The 14,375-nt window shown below is 64.5% G+C and overlaps 1 protein-coding gene across 1 annotated transcript in view; it reads left to right on the forward strand.

The window, feature by feature from the left end:
* Positions 1 to 2,177: 2,177 nt before the first annotated feature.
* The window catches only part of MYBPC2 (myosin binding protein C2), a gene marked incomplete at its 5' end in the record, with an annotated part of 38,307 nt that continues 26,109 nt past the window's right edge, over positions 2,178 to 14,375 (forward strand). The window contains 7 exons of the mRNA XM_069883081.1: positions 2,178 to 2,397; positions 4,906 to 5,011; positions 6,670 to 6,836; positions 8,035 to 8,200; positions 9,059 to 9,165; positions 10,041 to 10,070; positions 11,007 to 11,146. Coding sequence (XP_069739182.1) covers positions 2,178 to 2,397; positions 4,906 to 5,011; positions 6,670 to 6,836; positions 8,035 to 8,200; positions 9,059 to 9,165; positions 10,041 to 10,070; positions 11,007 to 11,146 — 936 coding nt within the window. The remainder of the gene's footprint in view (positions 2,398 to 4,905; positions 5,012 to 6,669; positions 6,837 to 8,034; positions 8,201 to 9,058; positions 9,166 to 10,040; positions 10,071 to 11,006; positions 11,147 to 14,375) is intronic.

A 14,375-nucleotide genomic window follows, 5' to 3' on the forward strand; every position in this document is an offset into this window, starting at 1 on the left:
GGCTATGGGGGTGTTATGGGGTCTGGGGGGGGTGGAAGTGGGTGTACAGGGGGGTTATGGGGGGCTGGGGGGGGTCCTGGGGGGGGGCCCTAGGGGCTTTTGGGGGGGTTATGGGGGGCTGGGGGGTTCTGGGGGGGCTGAAAGTGGGTTTATGGGGGGGTTATGGGGGGCTATGGGGTCCTGGGGGGGCTGGAAGTGGGTGTACAGGGGGGTTATGGGGGGCTGGGGGGGTCCTGGAGGGGGGACAGGGGGGTTTTGGGGGGGTTATGGGGGGCTGGGGGGTTCTGGGGGGGCTGAAAGTGGGTTTATGGGGGGGTTATGGGGGGCTATGGGGGTGTTATGGGGTCCTGGGGGGGGTGGAAGTGGGTGTACAGGGGGGTTCTGGGGTCCTGGGGGGGTACAGGGGGGTTCTGGGGGGCCTATGGGGAGCTGGGGGGTCCTGGGGGGGCTGAAAGTGGGTTTATGGGGGGGTTATGGGGGGCTATGGGGTCCGGGGGGGGCTGAAAGTGGGTGTCCACGGGGGTTATGGGGGGCTGGGGGGGGTCCTGCGGTGGGACAGGGGTGTTTTGGGGGGGTTATGGGGGGCTGGGGGGTCCTGGGGGGACTGAAAGTGGGTTTATGGGGGGGTTATGGGGGGCTATGGGGGTGTTATGGGGTCCTGGGGGGGGTGGAAGTGGGTGTACAGGGGGGTTATGGGGGGCTGGGGGGGGTCCTGGGGGGGGCCCTAGGGGCTTTTGGGGGGGTTATGGGGGGCTGGGGGGTTCTGGGGGGGCTGAAAGTGGGTTTATGGGGGGGTTATGGGGGGCTATGGGGTCCTGGGGGGCTGAAAGTGGGTGTACAGGGGGGTTATGGGGGGCTGGGGGGGGTCCTGGAGGGGGGACAGGGGGGTTTTGGGGGGGTTATGGGGGGCTGGGGGGTCCTGGGGGGCTGAAAGTGGGTGTATAGGGGGGTTATGGGGGGCTATGGGGGTGTTATGGGGTCCTGGGGGGGGTGGAAGTGGGTGTACAGGGGGGTTATGGGGGGCTGGGGGGGGTCCTGCGGTGGGACAGGGGTGTTTTGGGGGGGTTATGGGGGGCTGGGGGGTCCTGGGGGGCTGAAAGTGGGTGTATAGGGGGGTTATGGGTGTTATGGGGTCCTGGGGGGGCTGAAAGTGGGTGTACAGGGGGGTTATGGGGGGCTGGGGGGGGCCTGGGGGCGGGCCTAGGGGCTTTTGGGGGGGTTATGGGGGGCTGGGGGGTTCTGGGGGGCTGAAAGTGGGTTTATGGGGGGGTTATGGGGGGCTATGGGGTGTTATGGGGTCCTGGGGGGGGTGGAAGTGGGTGTACAGGGGGGTTCTGGGGTCCTGGGGGGGTACAGGGGGGTTCTGGGGGGGCTGAAAGTGGGTTTATGGGGGGGTTATGGGGGGCTATGGGGTCCGGGGGGGGCTGAAAGTGGGTGTACAGGGGGGTTATGGGGGGCTGGGGGGTCCTGGGGGGGGTTCAGGGGTTCTGGGGGGTCCTGGGAGGGGTTCTGGGGGTCTGGGGGGGGTCTGGGGGGGGCTGGGGGCACTGGGAGTGGCTGTACAGGGGGTTTGGGGGGGCTGGGGGGATCTGGGGGGGTTGAAAGTGGGTGTACAGGGGGGTTTTGGGGGGCTGGAGGGGTCCTGGGGGGGGAGGTTGGGGGGCTGGGGTGTCCCTGGGTGGGGGGGTTCTGGGGGCCTGGGGGGGTGCTATGGGGGTCTGGAGGGTCTGGGGGGGCTGGAAGTGGCTGTGCAGGGGGGTTTGGGGGGGCTGGGGGGTCCTGGGGGGGTTCTGGGGTGCTGGGGGGGGGGGCTCTAGGGGTCTGGGGGGGCTGGAAGTGGCTGTGCAGGGGGGTTTGGGGGGGCTGGGGGGTCCTGGGGGGGTTCTGGGGTGCTGGGAGGGGCTCTAGGGGTCTGGGGGGGCTGGAAGTGGCTGTGCAGGGGGGTTTGGGGGGGCTGGGGGGTCCTGGGGGGAGTTCTGGGGTGCTGGGGGGGGGGCTATGGGGTTTTGGGGGGGCTGGGAGTGGGTGTACAGGGGGGTTCTGGGGGGCTGGGGGGTCCTGGGGGGGTTCTGGGGTGCTGGGGGGGTCTGGAGGTGGCTGTACAGGGAGGTTCTGGGGGGGGTCCCTGGAGGGGGGTTTTGGGGTGCTGGGGGGGTGCTATGGGGGTCTGGGGGTAGCTGTACAGGGGGGTTGGGGGGCTGGGGGGTCCCTGTGGGGGTGGGTTTTGGGGTGCTGGGCCCCCCCCCCCTCAATACCGTGTCCCCCCCCCCAGGTACGTGTTCGAGAACGTGGGGCTCAAGCGCATCCTCACCATCCACAAATGCTCCTTGGCCGACGACGCCGCCTACGAGTGTCGCGTCAACGACGAGAAATGCTTCACCGAGGTCTTCGTCAAGGGTGGGCGACCCCCCGGGGCCACCAACTGCCACCCCGGGGCCACCAACAGCCACCCCAGGGCCACCTAGAGCCACCAACAGCCACCCCGGGGCCACCTAGAGCCACCAACAGCCACCTGGGGCCACCAACCACCACCCCACGGCTACCAACCCACACCCCAGGGCCACCTAGAGCCACCTAGAGCCACCCCGGGGCCACCTAGAGCTACTCAGAGCCACCTGTGGCCACCCCAGGGCCACCTAGAGCCACCAACAGCCACCCCGGGGCCACCTAGAGCTACTCAGAGCCACCTATGGCCACCCCGGGGCCACCTAGAGCCACTCGGGGCCACCTAGATCCACCCCGGGGCCACCTAGATCCACCTAGAGCCACCCTGGGGCCACCAACAGCCACCCCGGGGCCACCTATGGCCACCCCAGGGCCACCTAGATCCACCCCGGGGCCACCTAGATCCACCTAGAGCCACCCTGGGGCCACCAACAGCCACCCCGGGGCCACCTAGAGCCACCCCGGGGCCACCTAGATCCACCTAGAGCCACCCTGGGGCCACCAACAGCCACCCCGGGGCCACCTAGAGCCACCCCGGGGCCACCTAGATCCACCTAGAGCCACCCTGGGGCCACCAACAGCCACCCCAGGGCCATCTAGAGCCACCAACAGCCACCCCGGGGCCACCAACAGCCACCCCAGGGCCACCCTGGGGCCACCTAGAGCCACCCTGGGGCCACCAACAGCCACCCCGGGGCCACCAACAGCCACCTAGAGCCACCCCGGGGCCACCTATGGCCACCCCAGGGCCACCTAGAGCCACTCGGGGCCACCTAGATCCACCCCGGGGCCACCTAGATCCACCTAGAGCCACCCTGGGGCCACCAACAGCCACCCCGGGGCCACCTAGAGCCACCTAGAGCCACCCTGGGGCCACCTAGAGCCACCAACAGCCACCTGGGGCCACCAACCACCACCCCACGGCTACCAACCCACACCCCAGGGCCACCTAGAGCCACCTATGGCCACCCCGGGTCCACCTAGAGCCACCTATGGCCACCCCGGGGCCACCTAGAGCCACTCAGGGCCACCTAGAGCCACCCCGGGGCCTCCTAGAGCCACTCAGGGGCCTCCTAGAGCCACCCCAGGTCCACCTAGAGCCACCTAGAGCCACCCCGCGGCCTCCTAGAGCCGCTCAGGGGCCTCCTAGAGCCACCCCGGGGCCACCTAGATCCACCCCGGGGCCACCTAGATCCACCTAGAGCCACCCTGGGGCCACCAACAGCCACCCTGGGGCCACCTAGAGCCACCAACAGCCACCTGGGGCCACCAACCACCACCCCACGGCTACCAACCCACACCCCAGGGCCACCTAGAGCCACCTAGAGCCACCCCGGGGCCACCTAGAGCCACTCAGGGCCACCTAGAGCCACCCCGGGGCAACCTAGAGCCACCCCGGGGCCACCAACAGCCACCCCAGGACCACCTAGAGCCACCTATGGCCACCCCAAGGCCACCTAGAGCCACCCCAGGGCCAACTTGAGCCACCCCGGGGCCACCTAGAGCCACCTAGAGCCACCCCAGGGCCACCTAGAGCCACTCAGGGCCACCTAGAGCCACCCCAGGGCCACCTAGAGCCACTCAGGGCCACCTAGAGCCACCCCGGGGCCACCTAGAGCCACCAACCACCATCCTGTGGCTACCAACCCACACCCTGGGCCCACCAACCAGCACCCCAGGGCCACCTAGAGCTACCCTGGGGCCACCTAGAGCCACCCCAGGGCCACCTTGAGCCACTCAAGGCCACCTAGAGCCACTCAGGGCCACCTAGAGCCACCCCGGGGCCACCTAGAGCCACCTAGAGCCACTCGGGGCCATCTAGAGCCACCAACCTAGAGCCACCCCAGGGCCACCTAGAGCCACTCAGGGGCTTCCTAGAGCCACCCCAGGGCCACCTAGAGGCACCCCAGGGCCACCTAGAGCTGCTCAGGGCCACCTAGAGCTACCCCGGGGCAACCTAGAGCCACCTAGAGCCTCCCCGGGGCTGCCTAGAGCCTCCCCGGGGCTGCCTAGAGCCACCCTGGGGCCACCTAGAGCCACCTAGAGCCACCTAGAGCCACCCCGAGGCCACCTAGAGCCACCTAGAACCACCAACTGCCACCTGGGGCCACCAACCCACACCCTGGGGCCACCAACGGCCACCTGGGGCCACCTAGAGTCACCCAAGGCCTCCAACAGCCACTCAGAGCCACCCGGGGGCCACCTAGAGCCACCCTGGGGCCACTCAGAGCCACCCTGGGGCCACCTAGAGCCACCAACTGCCACCCCGGGGCCACCTAGAGCCACCCCGGGGCCACCTATGGCCACCTTGGACCATCTACAGTCACTCATGGGCCACTCAGGGTCACCTAGAGCCACCCGGGGCCACCTAGAGCCACCCATGGGCCCCCAGGGCCTCCTCAAGCCGCTTGCAGGTGGCCACCTGGTGTCCCCTGACCCCTGTGTCCCCCCCCCCCCCAGAGCCCCCGGTGACCGTCGCCAAGGGCCTGGATGACCAGCAGGTGTTTGTGGGCGACCGCGTGGTCCTGGAGGCCGAGGTGTCCGAGGAGGGAGCCCAGGTCATGTGGTACGAAGACGGACCCACCACCCGTGTCCATCCCCTCGTGTCCATCCCCTCGTGTCCATCCCCTCGTGTCCATCCCTGTGTCCATCTCTTTGCGTCCATCTCTTTGCGTCCATCTCTTTGCGTCCATCTCTTTGCGTCCATCTCCTCGTGTCCATCTCCTCGTGTCCATCTCCTCGTGTCCATCTCTTTGTGTCCATCTCCTCCTGTCCCTCTCCCCGTGTCCATCCCCGTGTCCATCCCCGTGTCCATCCCCATGTCCATCCCTTTGTGTCCATCCCCGTGTCCATCTCCTCATGTCCATCCCCGTGTCCATCCTTGTGTCCATCTCCCCGTGTCCATCCCCGTGTCCATCTCCTTGTGTCCATCTCGTGTCCCTCTCTTTGTGTCCATCCCCGTGTCCACCTCCTCGTGTCCACCTCCTCATGTCCATCTCCTCGTGTCCATCCCCTCGTGTCCATCCCCGTGTCCATCCCCGTGTCCATCCCCATGTCCATCCCTTTGTGTCCATCCCTTTGTGTCCATCCCCGTGTCCATCTCCTCATGTCCATCCCCGTGTCCATCCTTGTGTCCATCTCCCCGTGTCCATCCCCGTGTCCATCTCCTTGTGTCCATCTCCTCGTGTCCCTCTCTTTGTGTCCATCCCCGTGTCCACCTCCTCGTGTCCACCTCCTCGTGTCCACCTCCTCGTGTCCCTCTCCCCGTGTCCCTCTCCCCGTGTCCCTCTCCCCGTGTCCATCCCCTCGTGTCCACCTCCTCGTGTCCATCCTCGTGTCCATCTCCTCGTGTCCATCCTCGTGTCCATCTCTTTGTGTCCATCCCTGTGTCCATCTCTTTGTGTCCATCCTCGTGTCCCTCTCCCTGTGTCCCTCTCCCCGTGTCCCTCTCCCCGTGTCCATCCCCTCGTGTCCATCCCCTCGTGTCCATCCCCGTGTCCATCCCCATGTCCATCCCTTTGTGTCCATCCCTTTGTGTCCATCCCCGTGTCCATCCCCTCGTGTCCATCCCCTCGTGTCCATCCCCGTGTCCATCCCCGTGTCCATCTTTGTGTCCATCTCCTTGTGTCCATCCCCTCGTGTCCATCCCCTCGTGTCCATCCCCTCGTGTCCATCCCCGTGTCCATCTCCCCGTGTCCATCCCCGTGTCCATCTCCTTGTGTCCATCTCCTCGTGTCCCTCTCTTTGTGTCCATCCCCGTGTCCACCTCCTCGTGTCCACCTCCTCGTGTCCACCTCCTCGTGTCCATCTCCTCGTGTCCATCTCCTCGTGTCCATCCTCGTGTCCATCTCTTTGTGTCCATCCCTGTGTCCATCTCTTTGTGTCCATCCTCGTGTCCCTCTCCCCGTGTCCCTCTCCCCGTGTCCCTCTCCCCGTGTCCCTCTCCCCGTGTCCATCCCCGTGTCCATCCCCATGTCCATCCCTTTGTGTCCATCCCTTTGTGTCCATCCCCGTGTCCATCTCCTCATGTCCATCCCCGTGTCCATCCTTGTGTCCATCTCCCCGTGTCCATCCCCGTGTCCATCTCCTTGTGTCCCTCTCCCCGTGTCCCTCTCCCCGTGTCCATCCCCGTGTCCCTCTCCCCGTGTCCATCCCCGTGTCCCTCTCCCCGTGTCCCTCTCCCCGTGTCCGTCTCCCCGTGTCCACCCCCGTGTCCCTCTCCAGGATGAAGGACGGGGTGGAGCTGACGCGCGAGGAGACCTTCAAGTACCGCTTCAAGAAGGACGGCAAGAAGCACTATCTCATCATCAACGAGGCCGTCAAGGAGGACACGGGGCGCTACAAGATCATGACCAACGGCGGCGAGAGCGAGGCCGAGGTCATCGTCGAAGGTTCGTGTCCTCGGGACCCACCAAAGCTCCTCTGGGACCTCCCGGAGAGGCTCGGAGGGGCCCTTCGGAGGCCCTGGAGATGATGGAAGGTCCATAAGGGGAGGTCCGGGAGGTCCTGGAGGTGCTTGGGGGTCTCCAGGAGGTCCTGGGGGGCGGGTCTAGGAGGTCCCAGAGGTGCCCCGGTGGGATCTCCGGAGGTTCCAGTGTTTCCTGATGGGATCTTGAGGGGTTCCTGGGGGTCAGAGGATCTCTAGGAGGTCCCCGGGCTTCCCTGGTGGGATCTCAGGAGGTTCCAGTGAGGTCAAAGTGTCTCCTGATGGGATCTTGAGGGGGTTCCTTGGGGTCAGAGGATCTCTAGGAGGTCCCAGAGATTCCCTGGTGGGATCTTGAGGGGGTTCCTGGGGGTCAGAGGATCTCCAGGAGGTCCCAGGGATTCCCTGATGAGATCTCGAGGGGGTTCCTGGGGGTCAGAGGATCTCTAGGAGGTCCCAGGGGTTCCCTAGTGGGATCTCAAGGGCGTTCCTGGGAGTCAAAGGAGCTCCAGGAGGTCCCAGAGGTTCCCTAGTGGCATCTCAGGAGGTTCCAGTGGGGACAAAGGGTCTCCTGATGGGATCTCAGGAGGTTTCAGTGGGGTCAAAGTGTCTCCTGATGGGATCTCGAGGGGTTCCTGGGGGTCAGAGGATCTCTAGGAGGTCCCTGGGATTCCCTCGTGGGATCTCAGAAGGTTCCAGTGGGGTCAAAGTGTCTCCTGGTGGGATCTCAAGGGGTTCCTGAAGGTCAAAGGATCTCTAGGAGGTCTCAGGGATCCCTTGGTGGGATCTTGGGGGGGTTCCTGAGGGTGCAAAATGTCTCCTAATGGGATCTCGAGGGGCTCCTGGGGGTCAGAGGAACTCTAGGAGGTCCCAGGGATTCCCTGGTGGGATCTCGAGGGGGTTCCTGGGGGTCAGAGGATCTCCAGGAGGTCCCAGGGCTTCCCTGGTGGGATCTCAGGAGGTTCCAGTGTGGTCAAAGGGTCTCCTGATGGGATCTCAGGGGGTTCCAGTGTGGTCAAAGCATCTCCTGACGGGATCTCGAGGGCTTTCTGGAGGTCAAAGTACCTCCAGGAGGTCCCAGGTTTCCCCTGGGGGCATCTCAGGGGGGTTCCTGGGCTTCCAGAGCCTCCAGGCGCCCCCCAACTCCCCGTGTCGCCCCCCTCCAGAGAAGCAGCTGGAGGTTCTCCAGGACATCGCGGACCTGACGGTCCAGGCCACCGAACAGGCCGTCTTCAAGTGCGAGGTCTCCGACGAGAAGGTCACCGGGCGCTGGTTCAAGAACGGGGTCGAGGTCCGACCCAGCAAGCGCATCCACATCTCCCACACCGGCAGGTGAGGACCTCGCTCTTGGAGACGTTGGAGACCCCCATGGGGCTCTTGGAGAGGTCGGAGCCCCCCACGAGGCTCTTGGAGAGGTCGGAGCCCCCCACGAGGCTCTTGGAGACGTTGGAGACACCCGTGGGGCTCTTGGAGACGTTGGAGCCACCATGAGGCTCTTGGAGAGGTCGGAGCCCCCCATGAGGCTCTTGGAGAGGTCGGAGCCCCCCACGAGGCTCTTGGAGACGTTGGAGACACCCGTGGGGCTCTTGGAGAGGTCGGAGCCCCCCATGGGGCTCTTGGAGAGGTTGGAGCCCCCCATGAGGTTCTTGGAGAGGTTGGAGCCCCCCATGAGGCTCTTGGAGACGTTGGAGCCACCATGAGGTTCTTGGAGAGGTTGGAGCCCCCCACGAGGCTCTTGGAGAGGTCGGAGCCCCCCATGAGGCTCTTGGAGAGGTGGGAGCCCCCCATGAGGCTCTTGGAGAGGTCGGGGACCCGCATGAGGCTCTTGGAGAGGTCGGGGACCCCCATGAGCTCTTGGAGAGGTCGGAGCCCCCCGTGAGGCTCTTGGAGAGGTCGGAGCCCCCCATGAGCTCTTGGAGAGGTCGGGGACCCCCACGAGGCTCTTGGAGAGGTCGGAGCCCCCCATGAGGCTCTTGGAGAGGTCGGAGCCCCCCATGAGGCTCTTGGAGATGTTGAAGACCCCCATGAGGTTCTTGAAGAGGTTGGAGACATCCTAGGGGGTCTGGGGGAGGTTGGAGACGTCCTATGGGGTCTGGGGGTGGTTGGAGACGTCCTATGGGGTCTGGGGGGTGGTGGGGGCCCCCCCATGGGGTGCGGGGCGCCCCCTGCCCCACGGCCGCGTCCCCCCAGGATCCACAAGCTGGTGATCGACGACGTGCGGCCCGAGGACGAGGGCGATTACACCTTCGTCCCCGACGGCTACGCCCTCTCGCTCTCCGCCAAGCTCAACTTCCTCGGTCGGGGGCCGGGGGGGGGCACTTGGGGGGCTGGGGGGGCACTTGGGGGGCACTTGGAGGTCTGGGGGGGCACCTGGGGGGCGCTTGAGGGGCACCTGGGGGTCTGAGGGGCACTTGGGGGGCACTTGAGGGACACTTGGGGGTCGGGGGGGGCACTTGGGGGGCACTTATGGGGCTGAGGGGCACTTGGGGGGCTGAGAGCATGGGGGGTTGGGGGCCGCTTGGGGGGCTGGAGGGCACTTGAGGGGCTGGGGGGGACCTGAGGGGCGCTTGGGGGGCACCTGGGGGGCACTTGGGGGTCTTGGGGACACTTGGGGGGCACCTGGGGGTCTGGGGGCCACTTAGGGGGCACCTGGGGGTCTGGGGGGGCACTTGGGGGGCACTTGGGGGGCACCTGGGGGTCTGGGGGCCACTTAGGGGGCACCTGGGGGTCTGGGGGGGCACTTGGGGGGCACTTGGGGGGCACCTGGGGGTCTGGGGGCCACTTAGGGGGCACCTGGGGGTCTGGGGGGGCACTTGGGGGGCACTTGGGGGGCACTTGGGGGTCTGGGGGGGCACTTGGGGGGCACTTATGGAGCTGGGGGGGACTTGGGGGGCTGAGAACATGGGGGGTTGGGGGGCACCTGGGGGTCTGGGGGGGCACTTGGGGGGCACTTATGGAGCTGGGGGGGACTTGGGGGGCTGAGAACATGGGGGGTTGGGGGACACTTGGGGGTCTTGAGGGGCACTTGGGGGGCACTTGGAGGTCTGGGGGGCACTTGGGGGTCTGAGGAGAACTCGGGGGGCACTTGGGGGGCACTTATGGGGCTGGGGGGGCAGTTTGGGGGTCCCCCCCCACCCCCCCATTAACCCTTTCCTCCCCCCCCCCCCCATAGAGATCAAGGTGGAGTACGTCCCCAAGCAAGGTGAGCGCTGGGGGGGGGTCACGATGGGGGGGGGGGGGGGGCTCCTGAGACCCCCCCAGGGCCCCCCAAGATCCACCTGGACCTCTCGGGGGGCAGCGATGGAGAATGGGGGGGGGGGATGGGGGGGGGGGGCTGAGGGTTGGAGCCCCCCATGAGGCTCTTGGAGAGGTCGGGGACCCCCATGAGGCTCTTGGAGAGGTTGGAGCCCCCCATGAGGCTCTTGGAGAGGTCGGGGACCCCCATGGGGCTCTTGGAGAGGTCGGAGCCCCCCATGAGGCTCTTGGAGAGGTCGGGGACCCCCATGAGGCTCTTGGAGAGGTCGGGGACCCCCACGAGCTCTTGGAGAGGTCGGAGCCCCCCATGAGCTCTTGGAGAGGTCGGAGCCCCCCATGAGCTCTTGGAGAAGTCGGGGACCCCCATGAGGCTCTTGGAGAGGTCGGAGCCCCCCATGAGCTCTTGGAGAAGTCGGGGACCCCCATGAGCTCTTGGAGAAGTCGGGGACCCCCATGAGGCTCTTGGAGAGGTCGGAGCCCCCCATGAGCTCTTGGAGAAGTCGGGGACCCCCATGAGCTCTTGGAGAGGTCGGAGCCCCCCATGAGCTCTTGGAGAAGTCGGGGACCCCCATGGGGCTCTTGGAGAAGTCGGGGACCCCCATGAGCTCTTGGAGAAGTCGGGGACCCCCATGGGGCTCTTGGAGAGGTCGGGGACCCCCCATGAGGCTCTTGGAGAAGTCGGGGACCCCCATGAGGCTCTTGGAGAGGTCGGGGACCCCCATGAGGCTCCTGGAGAGGTCGGGGACCCCCCTGAGGCTCTTGGAGAGGTCGGGGACCCCCCATGAGGCTCTTGGAGAAGTCGGGGACCCCCCTGAGCTGTTGGAGACATCGGGGACCCCCCGGGGGGGCTGCTGCGGGGGCTGAGGGTCCGTGTCCCCCCCAGAGCCCCCCAAGATCCACCTGGACTGCTCGGGGGCGGCGGCCGAGAACACGCTGGTCGTGGTGGCCGGGAACAAGCTGCGCCTCGACGTCCCCATCTCGGGGGAGCCCGCCCCCACCGTCACCTGGATGAAGGGAGACCAGGTCCCCCCCTGTCACCCCGTGTCACCCCCTGTCACCCCCTGTCACCCCCTGTCACCCCCTGTCACCCCCTGTCACCCCCTGGCCCCCCGGTGTCCCCCATGTCCCCAGTGTCCTTGTCCCCTGACGTGTCTCCAATGTCTCCAATGTCCCCAGTGTCCCCAGTGTCCTTGTCCCCCTGATGTGTCCCCAATGTCCCCAATGTCCCCAGTGTCCCCAGTGTCTCTGTCCCCCCAATGTGTCCCCAATGTGTCCCCAATGTCCCCAGTGTCCCCAGTGTCCTTGTCCCCCTGACGTGTCTCCAATGTCTCCAATGTCCCCAGTGTCCCCAGTGTCCTTGTCCCCCTGATGTGTCTCCAATGTCCCCAATGTCCCCAATGCCCTTGTCCCTCTGACATGTCCCCAATGTCCCCAATGTCCCCAATGTCCCCAATGCCCTTGTCCCTCTGACATGTCCCCAATGTCTTCAATGTCCCCAATGTCCCCAATGTCCCCAATGCCCTTGTCCCTCTGACATGTCCCCAATGTCCCCAATGTCCCCAATGTCCCCAATGACCCCAATGCCCTTGTCCCCTTGACATGTCCCCAATGTCCTTGTCCCTCCGATGTGTCCCTGTCCCCTCATGCCGCCAATGTCCTCAATGTCCCCAATGTCCCCAATGTCCCCAATGTCCTTCTCCCCTTGACGTGTCCCCAATGTCTTCAATGTCCCCAATGTCCCCAATGACCCCAATGTCCTTGTCCCCTTGACGTGTCCCCAATGTCTTCAATGTCCCCATGTCCCCAATGCCCCCAATGACCCCAATGTCCTTGTCCCCTTGACGTGTCCCCAATGTCCCCATGTCCCCATGTCCCCAATGCCCCCAATGACCCCAATGTCCTTCTCCCCTTGACGTGTCCCCAATGTCTTCAATGTCCCCATGTCCCCAATGCCCCCAATGTCCCCAATGATGCCCATGTCCCCCATATCCCCAATGTCCTTGTCCCCTTGACATGTCCCCCATGTCCCCATGTCCCCAATGTCCCCAATGTCCCCAATGTCCCCAATGCCCTTGTCCCTCTGACGTGTTCCCAATGTCTTCAATGTCCCCAATGTCCCCAAGATCCCCAATATCCCAATGTCCCCAATGACCCCAATGCCCTTGTCCCCTTGACGTGTCCCCAATGTCTTCAGTGTCCCCATGTCCCCCATGATCCCAATGTCCCCCATGTCCCCAATGATCCCCATGTCCCCCATGCCCCCAATGTCCTCAATGTCCCCAATGTCCCAATGTCCCCAATGTCCTTGTCCCCTTGGCAGGTCCCCAATGTCTTCAATGTCCCCATGTCCCCCATATCCCCAATGTCCCCAATGTCCCCAATGCCCTTGTCCCCTTGACATGTCCCCAATGTCTTCAATGTCCCCAATGTCCCCAATGACCCCAATGCCCTTGTCCCCTTGACATGTCCCCAATGTCCTTGTCCCTCCGATGTGTCCCTGTCCCCTCATGCCGCCAATGTCCCCCATGTCCCCAATGCCCCCAATGACCCCAATGTCCTTGTCCCCTTGACGTGTCCCCAATGTCTTCAATGTCCCCATGTCCCCAATGCCCCCAATGTCCCCAATGCCCTTGTCCCTCTGACATGTCCCCAATGTCCCCAATGTCCCCAATGTCCCCAATGACCCCAATGCCCTTGTCCCCTTGACATGTCCCCAATGTCCTTGTCCCTCCGATGTGTCCCTGTCCCCTCATGCCGCCAATGTCCTCAATGTCCCCAATGTCCCCAATGTCCCCAATGTCCTTCTCCCCTTGACGTGTCCCCAATGTCTTCAATGTCCCCAATGTCCCCAATGACCCCAATGTCCTTGTCCCCTTGACGTGTCCCCAATGTCTTCAATGTCCCCATGTCCCCAATGCCCCCAATGACCCCAATGTCCTTGTCCCCTTGACGTGTCCCCAATGTCTTCAATGTCCCCATGTCCCCAATGCCCCCAATGTCCCCAATGTCCTTCTCCCCTTGACGTGTCCCCAATGTCTTCAATGTCCCCATGTCCCCAATGCCCCCAATGTCCCCAATGATGCCCATGTCCCCCATATCCCCAATGTCCTTGTCCCCTTGACATGTCCCCCATGTCCCCATGTCCCCAATGTCCCCAATGTCCCCAATGCCCTTGTCCCTCTGACGTGTTCCCAATGTCTTCAATGTCCCCAATGTCCCCAAGATCCCCAATATCCCAATGTCCCCAATGACCCCAATGCCCTTGTCCCCTTGACGTGTCCCCAATGTCTTCAGTGTCCCCATGTCCCCCATGATCCCAATGTCCCCATGTCCCCCATGTCCCTAATGATCCCCAATGTCCCCCATGTCCCCAATGATCCCCATGTCCCCCATGCCCCCAATGTCCTCAATGTCCCCAATGTCCCAATGTCCCCAATGTCCTTGTCCCCTTGGCAGGTCCCCAATGTCTTCAATGTCCCCATGTCCCCCATATCCCCAATGTCCCCAATGTCCCCAATGCCCTTGTCCCCTTGACATGTCCCCAATGTCTTCAATGTCCCCAATGTCCCCAATGACCCCAATGCCCTTGTCCCCTTGACATGTCCCCAATGTCCTTGTCCCTCCGATGTGTCCCTGTCCCCTCATGCCGCCAATGTCCCCCATGTCCCCAATGCCCCCAATGACCCCAATGTCCTTGTCCCCTTGACGTGTCCCCAATGTCTTCAATGTCCCCATGTCCCCAATGCCCCCAATGTCCCCAATGCCCTTGTCCCTCTGACATGTCCCCAATGTCCCCAATGTCCCCAATGTCCCCAATGACCCCAATGCCCTTGTCCCCTTGACATGTCCCCAATGTCCTTGTCCCTCCGATGTGTCCCTGTCCCCTCATGCCGCCAATGTCCTCAATGTCCCCAATGTCCCCAATGTCCCCAATGTCCTTCTCCCCTTGACGTGTCCCCAATGTCTTCAATGTCCCCAATGTCCCCAATGACCCCAATGTCCTTGTCCCCTTGATGTGTCCCCAATGTCTTCAATGTCCCCATGTCCCCAATGCCCCCAATGACCCCAATGTCCTTGTCCCCTTGACGTGTCCCCAATGTCTTCAATGTCCCCATGTCCCCAATGCCCCCAATGTCCCCAATGTCCTTCTCCCCTTGACGTGTCCCCAATGTCTTCAATGTCCCCATGTCCCCAATGCCCCCAATGTCCCCAATGATGCCCATGTCCCCCATATCCCCAATGTCCTTGTCCC

Source organism: Phaenicophaeus curvirostris, unplaced genomic scaffold, assembly GCF_032191515.1.
Source record: "Phaenicophaeus curvirostris isolate KB17595 unplaced genomic scaffold, BPBGC_Pcur_1.0 scaffold_543, whole genome shotgun sequence".
NCBI classification, from domain to species: Eukaryota; Metazoa; Chordata; class Aves; order Cuculiformes; family Cuculidae; genus Phaenicophaeus; species Phaenicophaeus curvirostris.